The sequence below is a fragment of the Elephantulus edwardii genome, unplaced genomic scaffold (genome assembly GCF_000299155.1).
Source record: "Elephantulus edwardii isolate Elephantulus edwardi_28Jun2011 unplaced genomic scaffold, EleEdw1.0 scaffold00057, whole genome shotgun sequence".
NCBI classification, from domain to species: domain Eukaryota; kingdom Metazoa; phylum Chordata; class Mammalia; order Macroscelidea; family Macroscelididae; genus Elephantulus; species Elephantulus edwardii.
Window position 1 is genome coordinate 4,933,043 of NW_006399807.1, and position 16,807 is coordinate 4,949,849.

A 16,807-nucleotide genomic window follows, 5' to 3' on the forward strand; every position below is an offset into this window, starting at 1 on the left:
TTAGAAAAATGAGATAGAAAAAAGCATGAAAAGTAAACATTCACAAAGAGCTGGGACTTAAGAAAAACAGGTGGGATGAGAGTGGATACGAAATGATTGTGAAGCAATGGAAGAAGAATGGTAAAATTGCATGTGGAAAAGGGGAGATAAGGGTCAAAAACAATTCAGACACCCAAGTATTAAGGAGAGCAATGCAAACGTGAAAGAAGCTAGAAGAGTAGTTAAAATAAATAACATCAACTAAGAAGATACTTAAAAAGATTAAAAAACAGATCAAGCAGTAATAAAACAAGGAAGTGGTATAAAGCAGTAAATTAAAGAATAATTAAAAAACAATAAGGATAGAAAATTAACAAGCTAAAATGACACTTAATAATTGTATTAATAGCTAGCATTTATTGACTTTTTTCCATGTGCTAACCACTTTCTATAAATTAGCCCATTTAATTCAAGTTTATTAAAAATAATTAGGACATTTAAAATGTAAGCAAGAAATGGTCAAGGAATAGGGGTTGAAGAACCAGCTATCAGAACAGTAATAACAAAAGCAAAAATGTAATGAGTAAGAAAAATGGGTTAATTATCATTCCTGTCTAGTATTATGACTGTGTTGCTGCTAAAAGTACTTTGTACTTGGTCTGGTACTTACCTGTCATTTTTTCTCTATCTCATAGAAGAAGTCCTGTGGCACAGTGGTTCAAACCATTTGACTGCTAACTGTGATGTTGGTAGTTCAAGCCCACTAGCCTCTCTGGAGAAGAAAGATGTCTGCTTCCATTAAGTTTTACAGCTTTGGAAAAGCAGTAGAGGTTTTATGAGTTACTGTAACTGAATTTACTCTACAGCAGCTTGTGGGCTTGACCATAGCTTCCTGAAGCTCCTGTCCTGCCCAAAGATCCCAACAGATAATCATTTCTCTCTCCCCTTTGTAGCTAGTAAGCTTTGGTTTTTCTAGACAGAGCACCTCAGTGACTAAATTCCCAAGCGGTGAGTAAGTAGAACATTAAATAAAAGTCCCACAGAAGGTTAAGTGCTCAACTACTGTGACCTGGAATTATGGTTGACCTATCAGCCAATAGATAAAAAGGCAGAGCTTTCGAGGGAAAGAGAACTCTTGAGATCCTCATCTGGTGGCATCTCAGGAGCTCTGGTATAGCTCTTAGCATGCTAATCCAGAGGTGAAATCCACCAGATGCTCTGCAAAGAAAGATAGGCTGTGTTCCTGTTAAGATTTATAGCCTCCAAAACCCCAGTGATGAGTCTCTATGAGTTGATGGCAGTGAGTTGAGCAGGGTTTCATGAACAGGCCTGGCCAACTGCTTTTGAAAAGTCACAACCTTGAAAGTCCTATGGAGTAATTTCATCACTCATGGGGTCAGAATCAACATTATGTCACACTGCAGCATACACCTTACAAGCAGGTATTTGGGGATTTTTGTTGTCTAGAGAATCCTCCAGTCTTTCTTTTCCTTTGCCACAGCCTGATAACTCCTTTTTTGCCTCTAACTTACCTTCATAGATCTTTCATTCCATTTCTTTCACTAGATATCCCCTTTGTATATTCAGAGGCTGTTTATATCTGCTGATCTTTTTTCTTTTCTCATGTTTTTCTCTGGAGCAAATTGTTTCTGTGTCCTTGAGCTTGATCACCCTTTCACTCACTCATTCTGTCAGCAGGCTTTTTTTTCTTTTCCATATTTACTATTAACCAGTAATTGCGATGGGCATCAGGGCAGGGGAAGTAAAAAGAGGAGCTCTCCATCTAATCTAAGCAGACTCCTGTGCTCAGTTTATTTCCTTTGATGCTATTGTTCGTGGAAAGGGAAAAACAACTGGCTAATGCTCTTCACAGGCAATTATATTTTGCAAAGAGTTATGAGATCACTCGCTAACCTTTATCTTCTCGCCAAAAGCATTGCAGTTTTTCTTTCCTGCAGATTTTCTTCCAAGACCTTTATATGACCATGAATTGCATTGTTCTGTCTTCTCTATCCGCCAACTATTCTGTTGGACAAAGATGATGCAATCTGCTCCTGTTAAGGTTTACAATCCCTGGAAACCCAACAGATGGTTGCCATGAGTTAGAATTGACTTGATGGCCTTGGGTGTGCATTTTGGGGATCTTTTCCAATGAGTTTTGGAGGCTGTCCTTTTTAATCCATAAAACAAAGTCTTAAATTAGATGGAAGTCCTTCACATATTTCAGTTACATGTTTCCAATTCCTTTTTCTCCTGATTATGGTAGTTAGGTGCCATGAAGTCAGTTCTGACCCAGCCACCCCGGCCCCATCCTCACAATCTCAGCTGTGCTTAAACCCATGGCTACAGGCATTGTCCATCTCATTGATAATCCTCTCCTTCAGTGACCCTCTGCTTTTCCAAGCGTGATGCCCAAAGTATGAGAGACAAACTATCAGCATCCTGGCAACGCTCTGTTCTACCTCCTCCAAAACAGATTTGCTTGTTCTTTTGGCAGTCCATGGGATACTCAGTACTCTTTGCCAACATCATAGCTCAAAGGCATCAATTCTTCAGTCTCCTTTATTCATTGTCCAGCTTTCACAGGCATATGATGCAATTGAAAATACTGTAGCTTTTCTGATTATGAGTTAATATTCAATGTGGAAAGTGTGGGAAATGCAGGAAACGTACACAAAACAAAGAGGCTGCAAAGCGTTTGCTCTATAACCATATAGTGTTTCGTGTTTGCTTGAGTTTTTGTGTGGGTGTGCACAAGGTATGATCATACTGAATGTATCATTTTGTAGCCTGCTCATTTTACTAAAAATATATTATGAACATGTTCCATATCATTATTCGTTCTCTTCAAACATAATTTGATATAACTGAATATTGATCTGTTTTAGGGAGAGTCTAAATCCATTGAATCAATCTCAACTTAGAACATTTAAGCTATGTTCTAGTTCTTTTTTTAACAATTATTAGGAATACTGACAAATGTTATGGTATAGAAAATTTAATGCATATTTTTATTACTTCCATAGCTAAATTCTTAGAAATGGAATTTCTGGGCCAAAGAAATCTAAGGTCTTTGTGATATAATTTTTCTTTTCATGGATTGTAAGAATTTTACATTTAATTTATATGATTATATTGTTCAGTTATTTATGGAGCGCCTGCATGGTACAAATGTTCATTGTATTCGTAGCTAGCCGAAACAGTGGATGGTTGGGTCCACCCAGAATTGGCTTGGAATAACAGCCTAGAAATCTACTTCTAAACACTGAGCATTGAAAGTCCTACAGAGCACAGACCTGCTGTTACACACAGGGGGTCACCATGAGTGAGTCAGAATTGATTCGACGAAACCCAACTGGTTAGTAATTTATACAGTGGTAGTATATAAGCTCTGATGGCCTAGTGGGTAAACTGTAATGCTGTCAGCCCAAAATCAAACAGTTTAAATCCACCAGCTGCTCCACAGGAGAAAAATGGGCATGTTTCCTTCTTTGTCATTTACAACCTTTCCAGAATCCAGATAGAGGGCCATCTATGAGTCAGTTCTGACTCAAAACAATAAGACAGAGAATATATGATAGGTCTCATGTCTCTACACCTTCCATAACAGTGTCTTGTCAGTGTTTCACTCATAGCCAATGACCTAATTATAAAACATCATCTCAGGTTTTTTTTTAAATTTTAATATATTTCCTTAAAATGCCTAAGCCTCCCTTCTTGATGTCCAAGAACTCTTTACCAATAAGGCTATTATTTCATTAAACTCAGACAGAATAAATCTGTTTCTAAGTGGTCAAAAGTTTACATAGAATAAGATTCAAGTCTTAGCCTATGTATTTCAATAGAAAATTCTCCAAGTAAGAAATGGAATGTCACTCTAGCAAAACAGATCTGAAAGTGGCACTATTAAAAATGGGGGGGAGGGAGAAACTTAACTCTGCAATATGAATTACTCGGTATTTTCTTCATTTCTAGGCTAAATAAAGGCAAAAAATAAAAATCAATGTTATCTAGTTGATTCTAAGCCCTAGTAACTCTATAGGAGGGAGTAGAATGGCCCCATAAGAGTTCCTAGACTGTATTCCTTACAGAAATGGGATTCTAGGTCTTTTCTTCTGTGGAACTACTATTGTTGTTATTGTTTTTGTGTACCGTAGAGTCAGAACTGACTCATAGCTGACCCTCCAGCAGGTTTTCAGAGGCAGTTAATTACAAGGGAGGAGACTGCCCATCCTTCTTCCGCGGAGCAGCTGGTGGCCTCAAACCACATATCTTTGGGATTGCAGCACAGCTTCTTGCCACTAGGCCACCCGAGCACCCTTGTGGAGTTCGAATTACCAACTTCTTGGCTAACAGCTAAGCATTGAACCATTTGCCACTGGAGCTCTAGCCTCAAGATTATAAAACAAAACTGATCTGTTTTCCAAAAGAACCTAGAAATATCTCTCTCCTTCATAAAGTTCTTTGACAATTTAACCCACCCCGTATTGTAAGTTTCCACATGCTTAAGTCAACTTAGAGAAACAAAAGTGATAACAGTTTTTAAAAGCTATCTTATGCCCTCCGGCAGACATAGATCAGGAAGATGGTATTTAGAGTGACTCAACATGTTCTCTCATTCCAAATGCTTTATCGGCCTCCTTGCATCCTTTACCATCTGTAAAACTGGCACTTTCTTCTAGATTCTTAAACTTTTGATGTCTCATCAGCCTCTTCCTTTTCCATTCCCAATATAAGGAAGCCACAAAATCGGAGCCCTAGACCCACAGTCAGTAGACACGTACCCCTACAAAAGCGCTGAGACAATTTGAAAGAGAAACAAAAATTAAAAATACCTCCTTTTGCTTGCATGAGCATCCCAGAATAAGGTGGACCATCCTTCATCACCGACACATGCTATCTAAAATATAGCAAATAAGTTCTGGATTTTTGAGTACACAGAAAATGTTTTTTAGGGAGAGGAGGTGAGCAGGGAGAAAAGTGCAACAATGAATGAATGGAAACCCCAAGTCTCTGTAAACCTTTATTAATTTATTAATAAAATTCATTTTAAAAATATTTTTTAAAAGAAAGAAAAAAAAGTTTTCAAGTTCTTATTTTCATTTCATCAGTCTTTAGAATTTTTTAAACAACAAATACTCCCATAAATTAATGGGGCTCAGTGGAAGCTAGCACCCCATTCTAACGCACTCCTTTCAGCACTCCCTGCCTGCATTTCCCTCAAGGCCTCCCACCCTATCTCCCCCCATCCTTCTGTTCGCTGTAATGACCCTGCAAACACTAAATGGCATTTGAGTGCATTAAGCAGCAAACTCTCCGGTGACATAGCAATTATGGCTCTGAAATAGATTTGGTGCGTCACGGAAGATAAGGGTTTTGAAAGTTTCTGTTGTGATTATAGCCTGTAACTCCCACAAATAATAGGCTTCAAAATAAGAGGCTGCCAACGGAGCCTTTGTGGCTTTGTCTCAGTGATGGCACGTAAATTGCTATTAATGTCCTAAGTGTACTTGAATATGCCAGTCTTTGGGATGTGGAGTTGGCTCAGTGTCTCTCTTTACGCGGCATGTCATTGTTGGTCTGATAATCTGGGGTAATTGCTGTCTCTTGGATGGTCAGAGTAGTGTGAGGGGCTTCAGCTTCCTGCGTGATGGCAAAGAGCATCGAGATTTGTGCCACGAGGGCGTGTTCATGGTCACTGACTGTGTACAGGCACTTTTGCCTGTTTATCTTTAGGTGCATATGCACTTCCTGTGTGTACCCTGAATAAAATAACAGTTGTGTCAGAAAAGCCAAAGCCAAACCAAAGATTATAAAACTAAAAGGAAGAATTTGGCATGATGTGAAATCAGTTACTCAGATAATTTTTACTGAGGGGGGCAAACTCCAAAATACCTTTGGCGTAAATTGTCTAGGTTTGGGTGTATGAGTAGCTGTGATTGTCTGTGGTTTTTCTACAGACTATGTGCATGTATATGCACATTCATTATCGTGCTATGAGCATTTTCTGAGTGGACTGAATACGTCTACAGGAATCTAATAGAGTACATGGAAATGATGCATATTTGTACACAATGTGTGGATGTGTTGTGATGTGTGCGTCTCTGAGTGTTGAGGATATTTATTTAGATAAAAATAGAGTTCTCTACCCTGAGACATTTCTGTTTAGCTGAATCAAGCTGAGCTAATTTTTCTTTGCCGAGAGAGATTAGACTGGCTTTTGAAAATTTAAATAAAAATGAACTTTAAACTTTAACCTCATGTATGCATATTTAACCCATTGAGTATAAGTCTTGGGACCTAGAAAATCATATATTACTGTCGTATATATAAGGAGCCCTGGTGGCATCATATTACATACTGGGTAACTATTGGAAAGGTTGGAAATGCCAGTCCTTGGGAGAAAGATAGGCTGTCTCCTCCTGTACAGACTTACAGCTTGTGGAACCCCGTGGAGGGTCAGCATGAGTCAGAATTGACTCAATGGTAGTGGGTGGGTCATACTTATACTTCTAACAGAAATAAGAGAGCAAGCCTTTTTAAGCCAGAAAGCATACAATGCTTCATATCCTGTGTGAGCGTAACTAACTAAAACAATCCTCTATCTCAGGTGCCTTCTAAAGCAGGACTAGTTTGGGGCCTTCAGGACAGGTGAATTAGAAAAGCATAATGCAAGTAAAGCTCACCCTTATTGATGATTACACATGCTTTTTGGTGCAGCACAATGTCGAGTTAGTATTGGCAGATGGCACAATATGGTGGCAAGTGAAGTAATCTTGCAGTTGTATTTTGACTAAGTATCATTCAGGCAGTGGCCTGGTGCATGCAAGTTAAGGCTTGAGAAACTGGCTTTCAAGAATAGGATTCTTATTCCTACTAAGTGAGTGTGGACCACATTGATTCTCTTCCCGTGCAACTCTTGGGCAGGGACTCCCTTGTGACTCTTAAGGACAACTGTTTAAGTGCTAGATGATGCATCATGAAGGTGCTTCAGAAATGTCACCCAGAAAGAGCAGAGTTATCCTGTCCAGCACCTACTTCTGAAACAGATCGTGATTAAGGAATAGGTGGTGAGGTGTTTGCTGAAAGAATTTTTCTGAGACCATTGGTTCTGGTTCATAGCTTCTGGCATCTTAACAAACAGCACAAACAAATGCTCTTGAAGATGAACCAAAACCACCCATGAGTCTTCTGCCGTAAGTCAGTAACCTGGGATATTGTTGTTGTTAGGTGCCATTGAGTCGACTGCCACTCAGTGATGCTATGACCACAGATGTGATCCTTGCCCCACCATCCACCATCCGCACAGTTACTGTGTCCATCTATTTCGTTAAGGGTCTTCTCCTCTGACTCTCTACTTTTCCCAGCATGTCTTTTCTTTTACTCCAAAGACAACATGCCCTAGGTTTATGAGACAAAGTGTCACCATCCTTGCCTCCACAGGCCACTCTGATTATACTGTCTCCAAGACAGATTTGTTTGAGGGATTGTTGTTTTGTTTTATTTTTTTTTCTTTTTTGTTTTGTCTTCTCTTGTTTGCAAATCCTCATTTCTCAGTTCCCGTTTCCTCACCTAAAAATAGGAACAAGAGTTCACACTGGATGTATGCACTGTGATCCACTCATCATTCAAAATAAGAGCATGATTGCTACACGTGCAGGGCTGTGAGAATGACGAGCACTGGAAGTCAGGCAACCTCTCCTCACAGTGACTTAGCACCAGTGGGTGCACGGAAACCATCCATCTCTCTCGGTTCAACTCAAGTCCTTAATTAAGGAGCCTCTGGGCCAAGTGTGCTCCTTGTTCTCTAATGCCTTATGGTTGAATTAAGTACCATCTAGTAGAGGATAAATGTTACAGACCAGCACAGTCTGTAAGCCCCATGTGGCCCTCCCAGCTCGCTATGTACAGCATTCTTAGAGCTGGCATGTGTATCATTCCTTTGACCTTTTCACTGTTTCTTCTGTCTGGAGTGTTCACCTAAAGTCCAACCCCAATGAGGTTCATGTTGTCTTCACTTTTAGCACTTATTAGTGTCTCCAATCTAGATATATTCTTTTGGTGATTTAGTGAATGTGTATTTCTCAAATGACAGCAAATTCTGTAAAAGCAGAAACCAGGTTGGCATTTTTCTTTTTTAAATATCTATCATTGTAGGGAGCTCTGGTGGCCTGGTGGCAAGAAGCTGTGCTACAATCCCAAAGGCATGCAGTTCAAGACCCCCAGCAGCTCTGTGGGAGAAGGATGGGCAGTCTCCTCCCGTGTGACTAACTGCCTCTGAAAACCCACCAGAGGGTCAACTGTGGGTCAGTTCACTCGATGATAGACAACAGCAACAGCATCATTGTAATTCAGTACTTAACCTATTTTACTATTAAAGATTATATGACTCCAACAAATACTATCTTCTAATGTTTATATAAGATATTAGGAATTAAATAAAATGTGCACATGGTTAATTGGCAAAATAAAGTCCATATGTCTGATATTGGACTTTAGAGAAATGCGTGATGGTGTAGGTTGAAGAACTTTATGGAAGAAAGTGACTCTTGAACTAGACCTTGTAAGATGAGATAGATTTCTGTACAAACCAGAGTAGAGGGGCAGAGAACCTGTCACTTGACTTTTCTATAGAATAACCAAGTATCTCCTTTTGGCAATAGAAAAATGTATCATTTTCTTCCAGCTTAAAAGACAAAAGTAACAGCCAGGGTACAGCTTGATCTTTGCAAAGATTGAGACCATCACTGCAAGATGATGGGTGCCAGACATTGTGGTGGAAGCCAGACTGAGAAGGGATGCGACCTGCGTGCATATGAGGCCAACCAGGGCTGACTTAATGATGTAAGGCAGTTATAGAGGGAACCCTTGCAGGCAAGGAGCCTGGGGACAGGAATCCCAGAGCCGGCAACACGGGATTGTCCAGGTGGATGATTTGCTGTGGTAAACATGCTGACAGGCTGTGGTTGTCAAGCTGAAATTCCAGAACAACATTCCAACTTCAAGAGCAAGTCCCTGTCTTACTCAGTCTTGAAGGAATTAAACCACGGCTAGGCATGATATTGGTAGCTGTAGCCTAAGCCACAATATGACATTTGTGTATGAGGACACTGATGAAAAAGGTCAGAGCCAGGTAAACAGCAAAATTGTTTCTGACCTACCTATGTTACTAAACTAGACCAGAATAAATTTTCTTTTGGCTATGAGTCGAAGTTATTCCCAGATAAGGTTGCCAGATTTAGCAAATGAAAATATCACATGAAACTCACTTGCACTTAAAAATAAAACAAAAAAGTATTTGTTATTTAGCTGAACATTCATTGGGTTTATGGCAGTCCTAGTCCCAAATTCTAAGGCAGAAGTTAAAATTGCATGCAGGCCTGAAGAGGTCCAGTCCTGGAAGAGGAAAGACAAAGGGAGTAGGGAGACAGAAAGGACCCACCAGATCATTTGGGGAGTACATCTGCTCCATCCATGTTTTAATCCCCACTATACCTAAAGTAGTGATGTGAAGACCATTCAAGACACGAGAAATGTTCCATGTTGAGATGATGTGTTAAGCTGTGGACTTCCGGTGTCTTTATCAACTGTTTCCTGTTTGATAAAGCAAAACAGAGCAGTACAAATCTCAATCGCTGTTTCTTACTTAAGATGAGATATAAACTAACAGCTTCCTACCATATCTATTCAAGAAAACAGGTCACTGTCTGAATACAACATAACTTTGAAAGTCACCACCTTTGTTCTGTCTCTTGCATCTTTTCTAGGTATGCCCAGCACTTTCTGTGGAGTCATAGTGAGTCATGGAGGCCAGAGATCGGATATCACCCGTCTCTCTAGGCCCCAGTTGAGGATGTATGTTAAAACATTACTAAATGCTTTGTCTTATAGCCACTCAATGCATGCTTACCAAAACCTATGCAGTATCAGACATTCTTATAGGCACTTTATAATCAAAGGTAAATTTTACAGCTTTGCTGTCATATTTTGGCAGGTGAGATGTACGCTGGAAAGAACACATGCAATATAGAGGCACAGGTGCTGTGACGGACAGATGAATAAGACAACTGAAAGGCCTATAGAAGAAAAGCATTGTCCAGTCCAGATAGGGGTCTGAGGATAGTTAAACTCTATCTTGAAAGAAAGCCAAGGGGTGGATGGAATATACGTAGATGAGTGATAGTGTTATATTGATGGGAGAAGAAGCAGGAATAAAATAGCTCCTGTTACAGAAATTTCAAGTCTCTTGATTTGACTGAAGTGTTAACCATCCTAAACTGAGGCAAGGACATTGTATCCTTGCTGAGGATCCTTGAATCCAGCTTGAGGCCAATAGAAAGCTATAGATTTAGGTGGAGGGTGACATGATCAGAGTTCAGTTTTTGAAAGATCACTCTGATGTAGGTTGGAATCGAAGGAAGGGTGCCAGACAAGGCAGGGGTATATTTACTTTTCCAGGGAAATTTGGAATCCTTTTGATGGTTCTAAGGGAACTTGCTAATCGCATCTTTAGGTCTTAGAGTATCCCTGAGTGTGTGCTTACTGTGTAATCTTGGGAAAGTGCACACACTTCAGAGAAATGTAGCTCTCGTTCTAGCTTGATGGAGGAATGATGGATCCAGGCTGTGACCTCGACTGTGTAAGCTGATGTCTCTCCTGATATATTGGATGTGTGTGTGTGTGTGTGTGTGTGTGTGTGTGTGTGTGTGTGTGTGTGGAGATAGAGGGCATGCATCCATGTTTCTTTGTTTCTTCCTGGGCGGCCCCACCAGTACTGGGTGATTGAGGGCCTGGAGCACGTACACCTCCTCACCCATGCTGAAGGCATCTCTGGTAATGGCATCTGGCCCATATGCAGATCTAGCTCAACTCGGTGCTGACATCAGCCGGTTTGTGGCACCTCAGCGTATTTCTGGGTTGCAAATGAGAGTTTCTTAGTGCCAGGCTCGCTTGGGCTGTCACATCAGGTGATGAATTCTTTGCATCAATGGTGTGCTGCTAAGGTAAGCGCAGAGGAAGAGCGAGGAGGAGAGGAGGATGGGACAGGCGCATCGCAGCCCACAGCCACTGCTCCAGGCTCCAGCAGCATGGGATCTAAAACAGCAAGGGGCAGGCAACTGCAGGTGCCACCTGTGCCTTTTCAAAGCATGGCAGGGAAGGCACGAGGCAGGTGCAAGTCTGAGCTCTTGTGTTTTGTCAGGAACAACCATGTGGCTTTTCCTGTCCACCAATGGCCCATTGTAGCCACCTCCCACCACTACCGCAGACTTTAAGGTCTTAACTATTGGGTGGTCTTCTGGCAAAAGATGGACATCAATTATATACCAAATTCATTAGGATAAATGATAGAGTAAGTAGGCCATCATTTTTATTTCTGAATCATTTTTGTACCAGAGTACCATTAATTTATGTTTTGAAAATCTAAAATTCCATGTCTAGGAAAGCTGCTGCATTTTGTCCTAATTTCCTATTTTATTACGCTCCCCACCCCCACAGGCAGGTGACACTTTGGGACATAACCTGCTGTTGGCTTAGGCGTCACCTTGCTGCACAATCTTGCATCAGAGAATTGCTTGGAGAATCAGGTGCAGATGTGGCATCTCTTGGATGAGTGATGTTAGCAGAGATGACACAAACTGGAGGGAGGGGCATTTGGTTCTGTGGTTTTTACCTCCCTACCCTGTAACCTGTCCCTGGAGTCCCTGACAGCCACATCCACAACTTGAGACACCTAAGTGCACATGACTGAGGACAGCGTTTACATCTGAGAGAGAAAGAAGAGGTTAGAGTGCAGAAGAAAAGCAAAACCAAAAATTGCTCTTCCCTCTGCTCGCATGGCGTCCTTAATGAGAGCATCTCTGACTCTGCCAGTACCTAGAGGTAAATATATACACCAAGGTGGAGTCTCCTACTTGATATTCACCCGCAGTGGGGAACAGGAAGGAATTGCTCCCCAGGGTTAACGTGGCAGTAAGCGAGGTCAGCTGTTTCCCAGGACGGCGTAGCCTCTGAATGCCTTACATTAGAGCTGGAATGGCACAGCTGAAGCAGCCAGAGTGATTTACGGGAAAGCCGGTTAAGCTGGCTTTGCTCGCAGTTTCTGATCTTGTGGAGGTTTTAGCATCAACAGCAGCAGAGAATAAAGCATTGTGTGAGAGCATCGTCGTAGAAACAGACCCCTCCCTCTCCCCAGTTAGTCTTACTCTAAAATATGCTTGTGTTAAACAGCTTAGCCTAGAGTGTCCTAAATCAAGCAGAAAGTCAGTCGCCCTGCCTTCCTTACGAGAGACCTGGATCTCGTTCCCAGCCTATCCTCCTTGTGCACTGTTAGTGATGGCTTGTGCTTCACTCAGATGATGTGCAGTTTTCAGCAAAGTGTCCTAGGAAGTAAGGCCTGGCAATTTACTTCTGAGAGTCAGTCAGTGAAAACTCTATGGGTTTACAGTTGTCTAATTTGCCAATCATGGACATGGCTCAGGACCTGACAACATTTTGTTCTGTCGAGCCTGGGGTTGTCAAGATTTAGAGCTAATCTATGACAGCTAACAGCAAAAGGACCAGAGCTGTGATGAAGAGGAGAAGTGGGTTGACTCTGGGGTTTGCTCTGGCCCGAGGGGTTCACCAGGATCTGGAGTGACTATGCTAACATTGCAAGAGTCCTGAGTAAACTGGGAAGTCAGTCACCCTGAGATGTGTGAGGATTTATATATACGTGGTGGTGGTGGTGGTGTGTTCATGGAGGAAATAGAGGGGCAGGGGACAAAGCTAATGAGATTTTTTTTTTTAGATAAGAAATTTTTATGCCTTTTTCATCAGTCCAACTAGCATAATTAAAAGGCTAGTTTTACTTTCTATCAGCTTGAACTCATTTCTGCCTCTACCATCTGTGATTTCTCTGTTGCCTTTGGCATCTTGCGCAGTGGTCTGAGAAAAGAAAACTTTTTAGAGAAAGAGCTCAAACTTCCACTCTTTGCCTTATTCCCACTCAGAGATGGCACAAAATTCTCTAGGAACCTTCTGGATACTAGAAGGTCTTACCCATTTCTTCCTAAGGAAGAAAGCACAGAGTTAGTTTTTCTTACTGAGATCTTCATTTCTTTGGCACAATTTATTGCTATTTCAGGGGAATGATAACGTGGCTATGTAATGACAGTAGTGATGATGGGTGAGAAGTGTTGTAAACTTTTTTGTGTCCTGTGCTGTGATGGCATTGAGTGCTAACTGCTTTCATAGAGCTCCCTCATCTGCTTGATTCAAATTTGTTTTCATATCAGGTTGATTCTTTTTAAACCTTTCTGTCTGCTCTGTCATTATTCCTTAATATCCAGTACTGCTCTGCTATATAAATACATTTACACACACCTCCCTGACTGTCTCTCCACCTATCTGATAAACAAGCACATATAAAAATTATTATTAGGACAGACAAATATCAAAACACAAGCAGAAGTTATCTCTGAGCGATAAGATTATGGGTGTGAAATTTTGTTTTTAATGTTTCTCCTATTTTAATTCTTATTTTTATTATCAGGAAGCATAAATGACACTCCAGGAATTTCTTGGGGAATAAATAAATACCTTTCTCAATCTAAAATGCTCTTGGTTGGTCACTGAGGCTAAGATACTGTCACCCCTAAGACAAGCCTGCATTAAGAAATTGAATAATTCTGTTACTGATCATACTACAGAGTTCTTAACTCCAACAAATTGTGAACAATTCTCATCTTTTTTGCTCCATTCAATCTGCTGTCATAAACAACAGGAGAGAAAGCCATCTAAGGAGAAAAAGAGCAGGGGAATTACATGCTTATACAAGGCTGTGGGAGCATTTGAATTCTGAGCTGATATTCCTCTGTTCAAGCTTGAGGGCAAGTATTCCTCATCTGCATTTCCTACTTTCAACTTTTTGGAATCCCAGTGTATACCTTGCGACTCCTTAGTTATAGACACAAATTCACCTTTATGGGAATGGATTTGAATGAATATCCTTGCTTTCTTGGGAGAAATTGAAGCATCATTTGAACAAGCCAATGAGAAAGAAAGCCAAATAGATGAAAATTTCAGAGACAAAGGAGCCTGATACAAAAGTCAGAGGCCTGCATTGTTTGAGCTATAGACCAGGAAGCCTGCTTCTTCTTGCACCTTCAGCATTCTTGTGAATGAAATGTGAGTGGACAAGTGTTGGTATCTATGAAGTATTTGGCCCAGTCCTATGTACGGTGGTTTATTTGAACATGTAGTAGCCATGGTTTTGCCCAAATTCCCATCCACCCCCACATATGCCAGGGGATAAAAGAGAGGGGCTGTGATGTTGTAATTCTTTAGGAACTGCATTGTTAATCCAAATGTGATGCTTCTTTGACAATTCAAATCTGCTAGCAGCTCAATGAGCGAAAGATGGACAATTTACCGTGCAGTTTATAGACTCTGAAAATCCCCTGGAGGGTCAGCTATGAATCAGTTCAAACTTGACAGCAATAAAAGAGAAAGGAGAGGAGGGTACAGTTTAAAACAAAACCAAAAAAAAGCAAAACCAACGTACCACGGATGCCCAGGACCTTGTCTATTGAACACTAATGGTGTTTCCAGATATAAGATCTGTGAACTCCAAATGAACATGGTGATTGGGCATGAGTTTAGCACACTTAACATTTTGGTACTGTGAAACATATAAACAATTATGGGTTACATATAATGAATTAGTCACTACAGGGGTTCACTCCTCAACTGTTTAAGAAACAGGATCTACTTTGCAAGGTGTGATCATAAGGACAAATTCCTGTAAACAATTCCATTGTTTGAGTACTTCTGGTATTAATCTTAGAAAAGTGATTGAACAGTGATCTGTCGATGAGGCTCAAACTCAGTTTCCCATCTCCCCAACTCTTAAGTCATCCAGCCCAGTCCTTAGCTTCTTGCCACCATTGTTTTGCTTGTTACATTCACCCTAAACACCCTCTGTGCTTTTCAAGGCTCCTTTCAAAGTATACTTCCTCCCTGATGCTCCAACAAGATGTGATATTGCCTTTCTTTGAACCTTCATAACAACAGCTCTACCATTTTTTTTTAAGTCCTGCCTTGATTTATAGTTCATTCATACACTGTCTTAGCCCTTTCCTGAGGACTTGAAACTCACTCACTCATCATCGTATACCCAAGTCCGTGCAGGAACCTGGGATTCCACAAACAGGGACTAGCTAGAGATTGAAAAGTACTTAGAAATCAATTGGGCCAATGTTCTTAATATTCTAAAGGGAAAACCATGGCCAAAAAGGTGAGGGTGCTTTGCCAGGATCAGCAGCTAGCTGTTGCCAAAATCGATACTAGAATGTGTGTCTCTTGGCCGGCAGAGCAGCTGTCATTCTCCAGTTACACACACAATAGTCATCTGATGGTTTGAATTAAAGCATCTTTTAAGAATATGCATACATTACGCCCAATGGGAGGGATTACCATTGGATCCAAAGGTTCACTGGGAAGACCCAAACTCATCATGGGTGGTGGGAATAATATCTTCAACAGGAATAGTGCCCCCTGTGCCAGGCACCATGCTAGGTCCTTTACACAAATTGGCTCATTGTCATTGTCTGCTCAAAGGCCACCAGATCTCAGAAGACTGACTTCTCTCCCTTTTTCCCTTCTAGGCTAATGGAGGTTGGCAGGATGCTACTACCCCTTCATCAGTGACCTCCCCTACAGAAGGCCCTGGCAGTGTTCACTCTGATACCTCCAACTGATCTCCCCGCAATCGCATCCCGGCTGACCCTGTGCCCCAGTCGGTGCAGGGGCAGGAGGGAGGGTTTCTCTCCCAACGCTGAAGCGGTCAGACTGGAGGTCGAAGCAATCAGCAAACACAATAAGAGTCTCCTTCTCTTCTCTTCTTTGGGATGCTATTTCAGCCAATCTGGACACTTCTTTATACTCTCTTCCCTCCCCCCCTTTTTTTCTGGGTAGAAGCCACCCTTCCCCTGCCTCCAGCTCTCAGCCTGGTTTTGACATCTTCCCTGCCCCTCTTCCCCCTGTCCTAGGCTTCCTGGGTCCCTGCCCTCTATTACATAACGGAAGGATATTTTCAACCATTAGAGGAATTAAAAAAGGACAAACAGTGACAAAGAAAATAATAAAGGTGTTTGTATGCTTTCATGCTGGTGGTTTGAGGAGCCAAATTTACCTCACTCGTATCCCGCATTCCCGTTTTAACAGGCAATTCTTTTCTTTTTTTCTCTCTTCTTGTTCTCACTACCTCTTAGCAGAATTATGCCACATTGCCCTACTCACTCCAAGCCGCCCTTTCCCATCTCACTCTTCCTTCCCTGGGGATAGTTCTGATTGGAACACTTCCCTCCTTCCTTCCCAGCCCCACTTATTCTTTGGGGACTTCCATAGCTGGGCTTTTAAAGCTGCCACAGTTTCCGGTTATAGCTCTTTTAGGTTCATTCTCCAACAGGAAATCAGGCAGCAAGGGAAGGCACATGACTGAAAGGGATGAATTCCCACAGGCTTCCTGATCCTGCCAACAATAGCTCTTGGTGTTCAGAGGCACAGTCTTTGAAGATCTTGCAACACTCAGAAAGCAATGTTCAAATCCACATGCAAAACCAAGTCAGATAGGTATGTTGATAAATGCTTCTCTAAGGAGTAGAAGGTTCTTAGTCTGAAACTCCACCCATCCCTTCTTCCACACACACGTACATCTATATACACCCATGTACCTCCCCAATCATTCACTTAGCCAAAATCATTCACAGCCATATGCAAATACCTCTATTATTAGCCAGATCATTATGCATTGTGAGCTCAGTAAAGGGAACTAGAAAACCTGAGTGCA

At 41.4% G+C, this 16,807-nt stretch overlaps 1 protein-coding gene across 1 annotated transcript in view; it reads left to right on the forward strand.

Annotated features, from left to right (window-relative positions):
- Window positions 1–16,122, forward strand: part of PBX1 (pre-B-cell leukemia homeobox 1) — a 344,183-nt gene extending 328,061 nt beyond the window's left edge. Inside the window, exon 9 of the mRNA XM_006887372.1 lies at window positions 15,624–16,122. Within this exon, the coding sequence (XP_006887434.1) occupies window positions 15,624–15,716 (93 nt within the window). The 3' untranslated portion in view covers window positions 15,717–16,122. The remainder of the gene's footprint in view (window positions 1–15,623) is intronic.
- The last annotated feature ends 685 nt before the right edge of the window (window positions 16,123–16,807 follow it).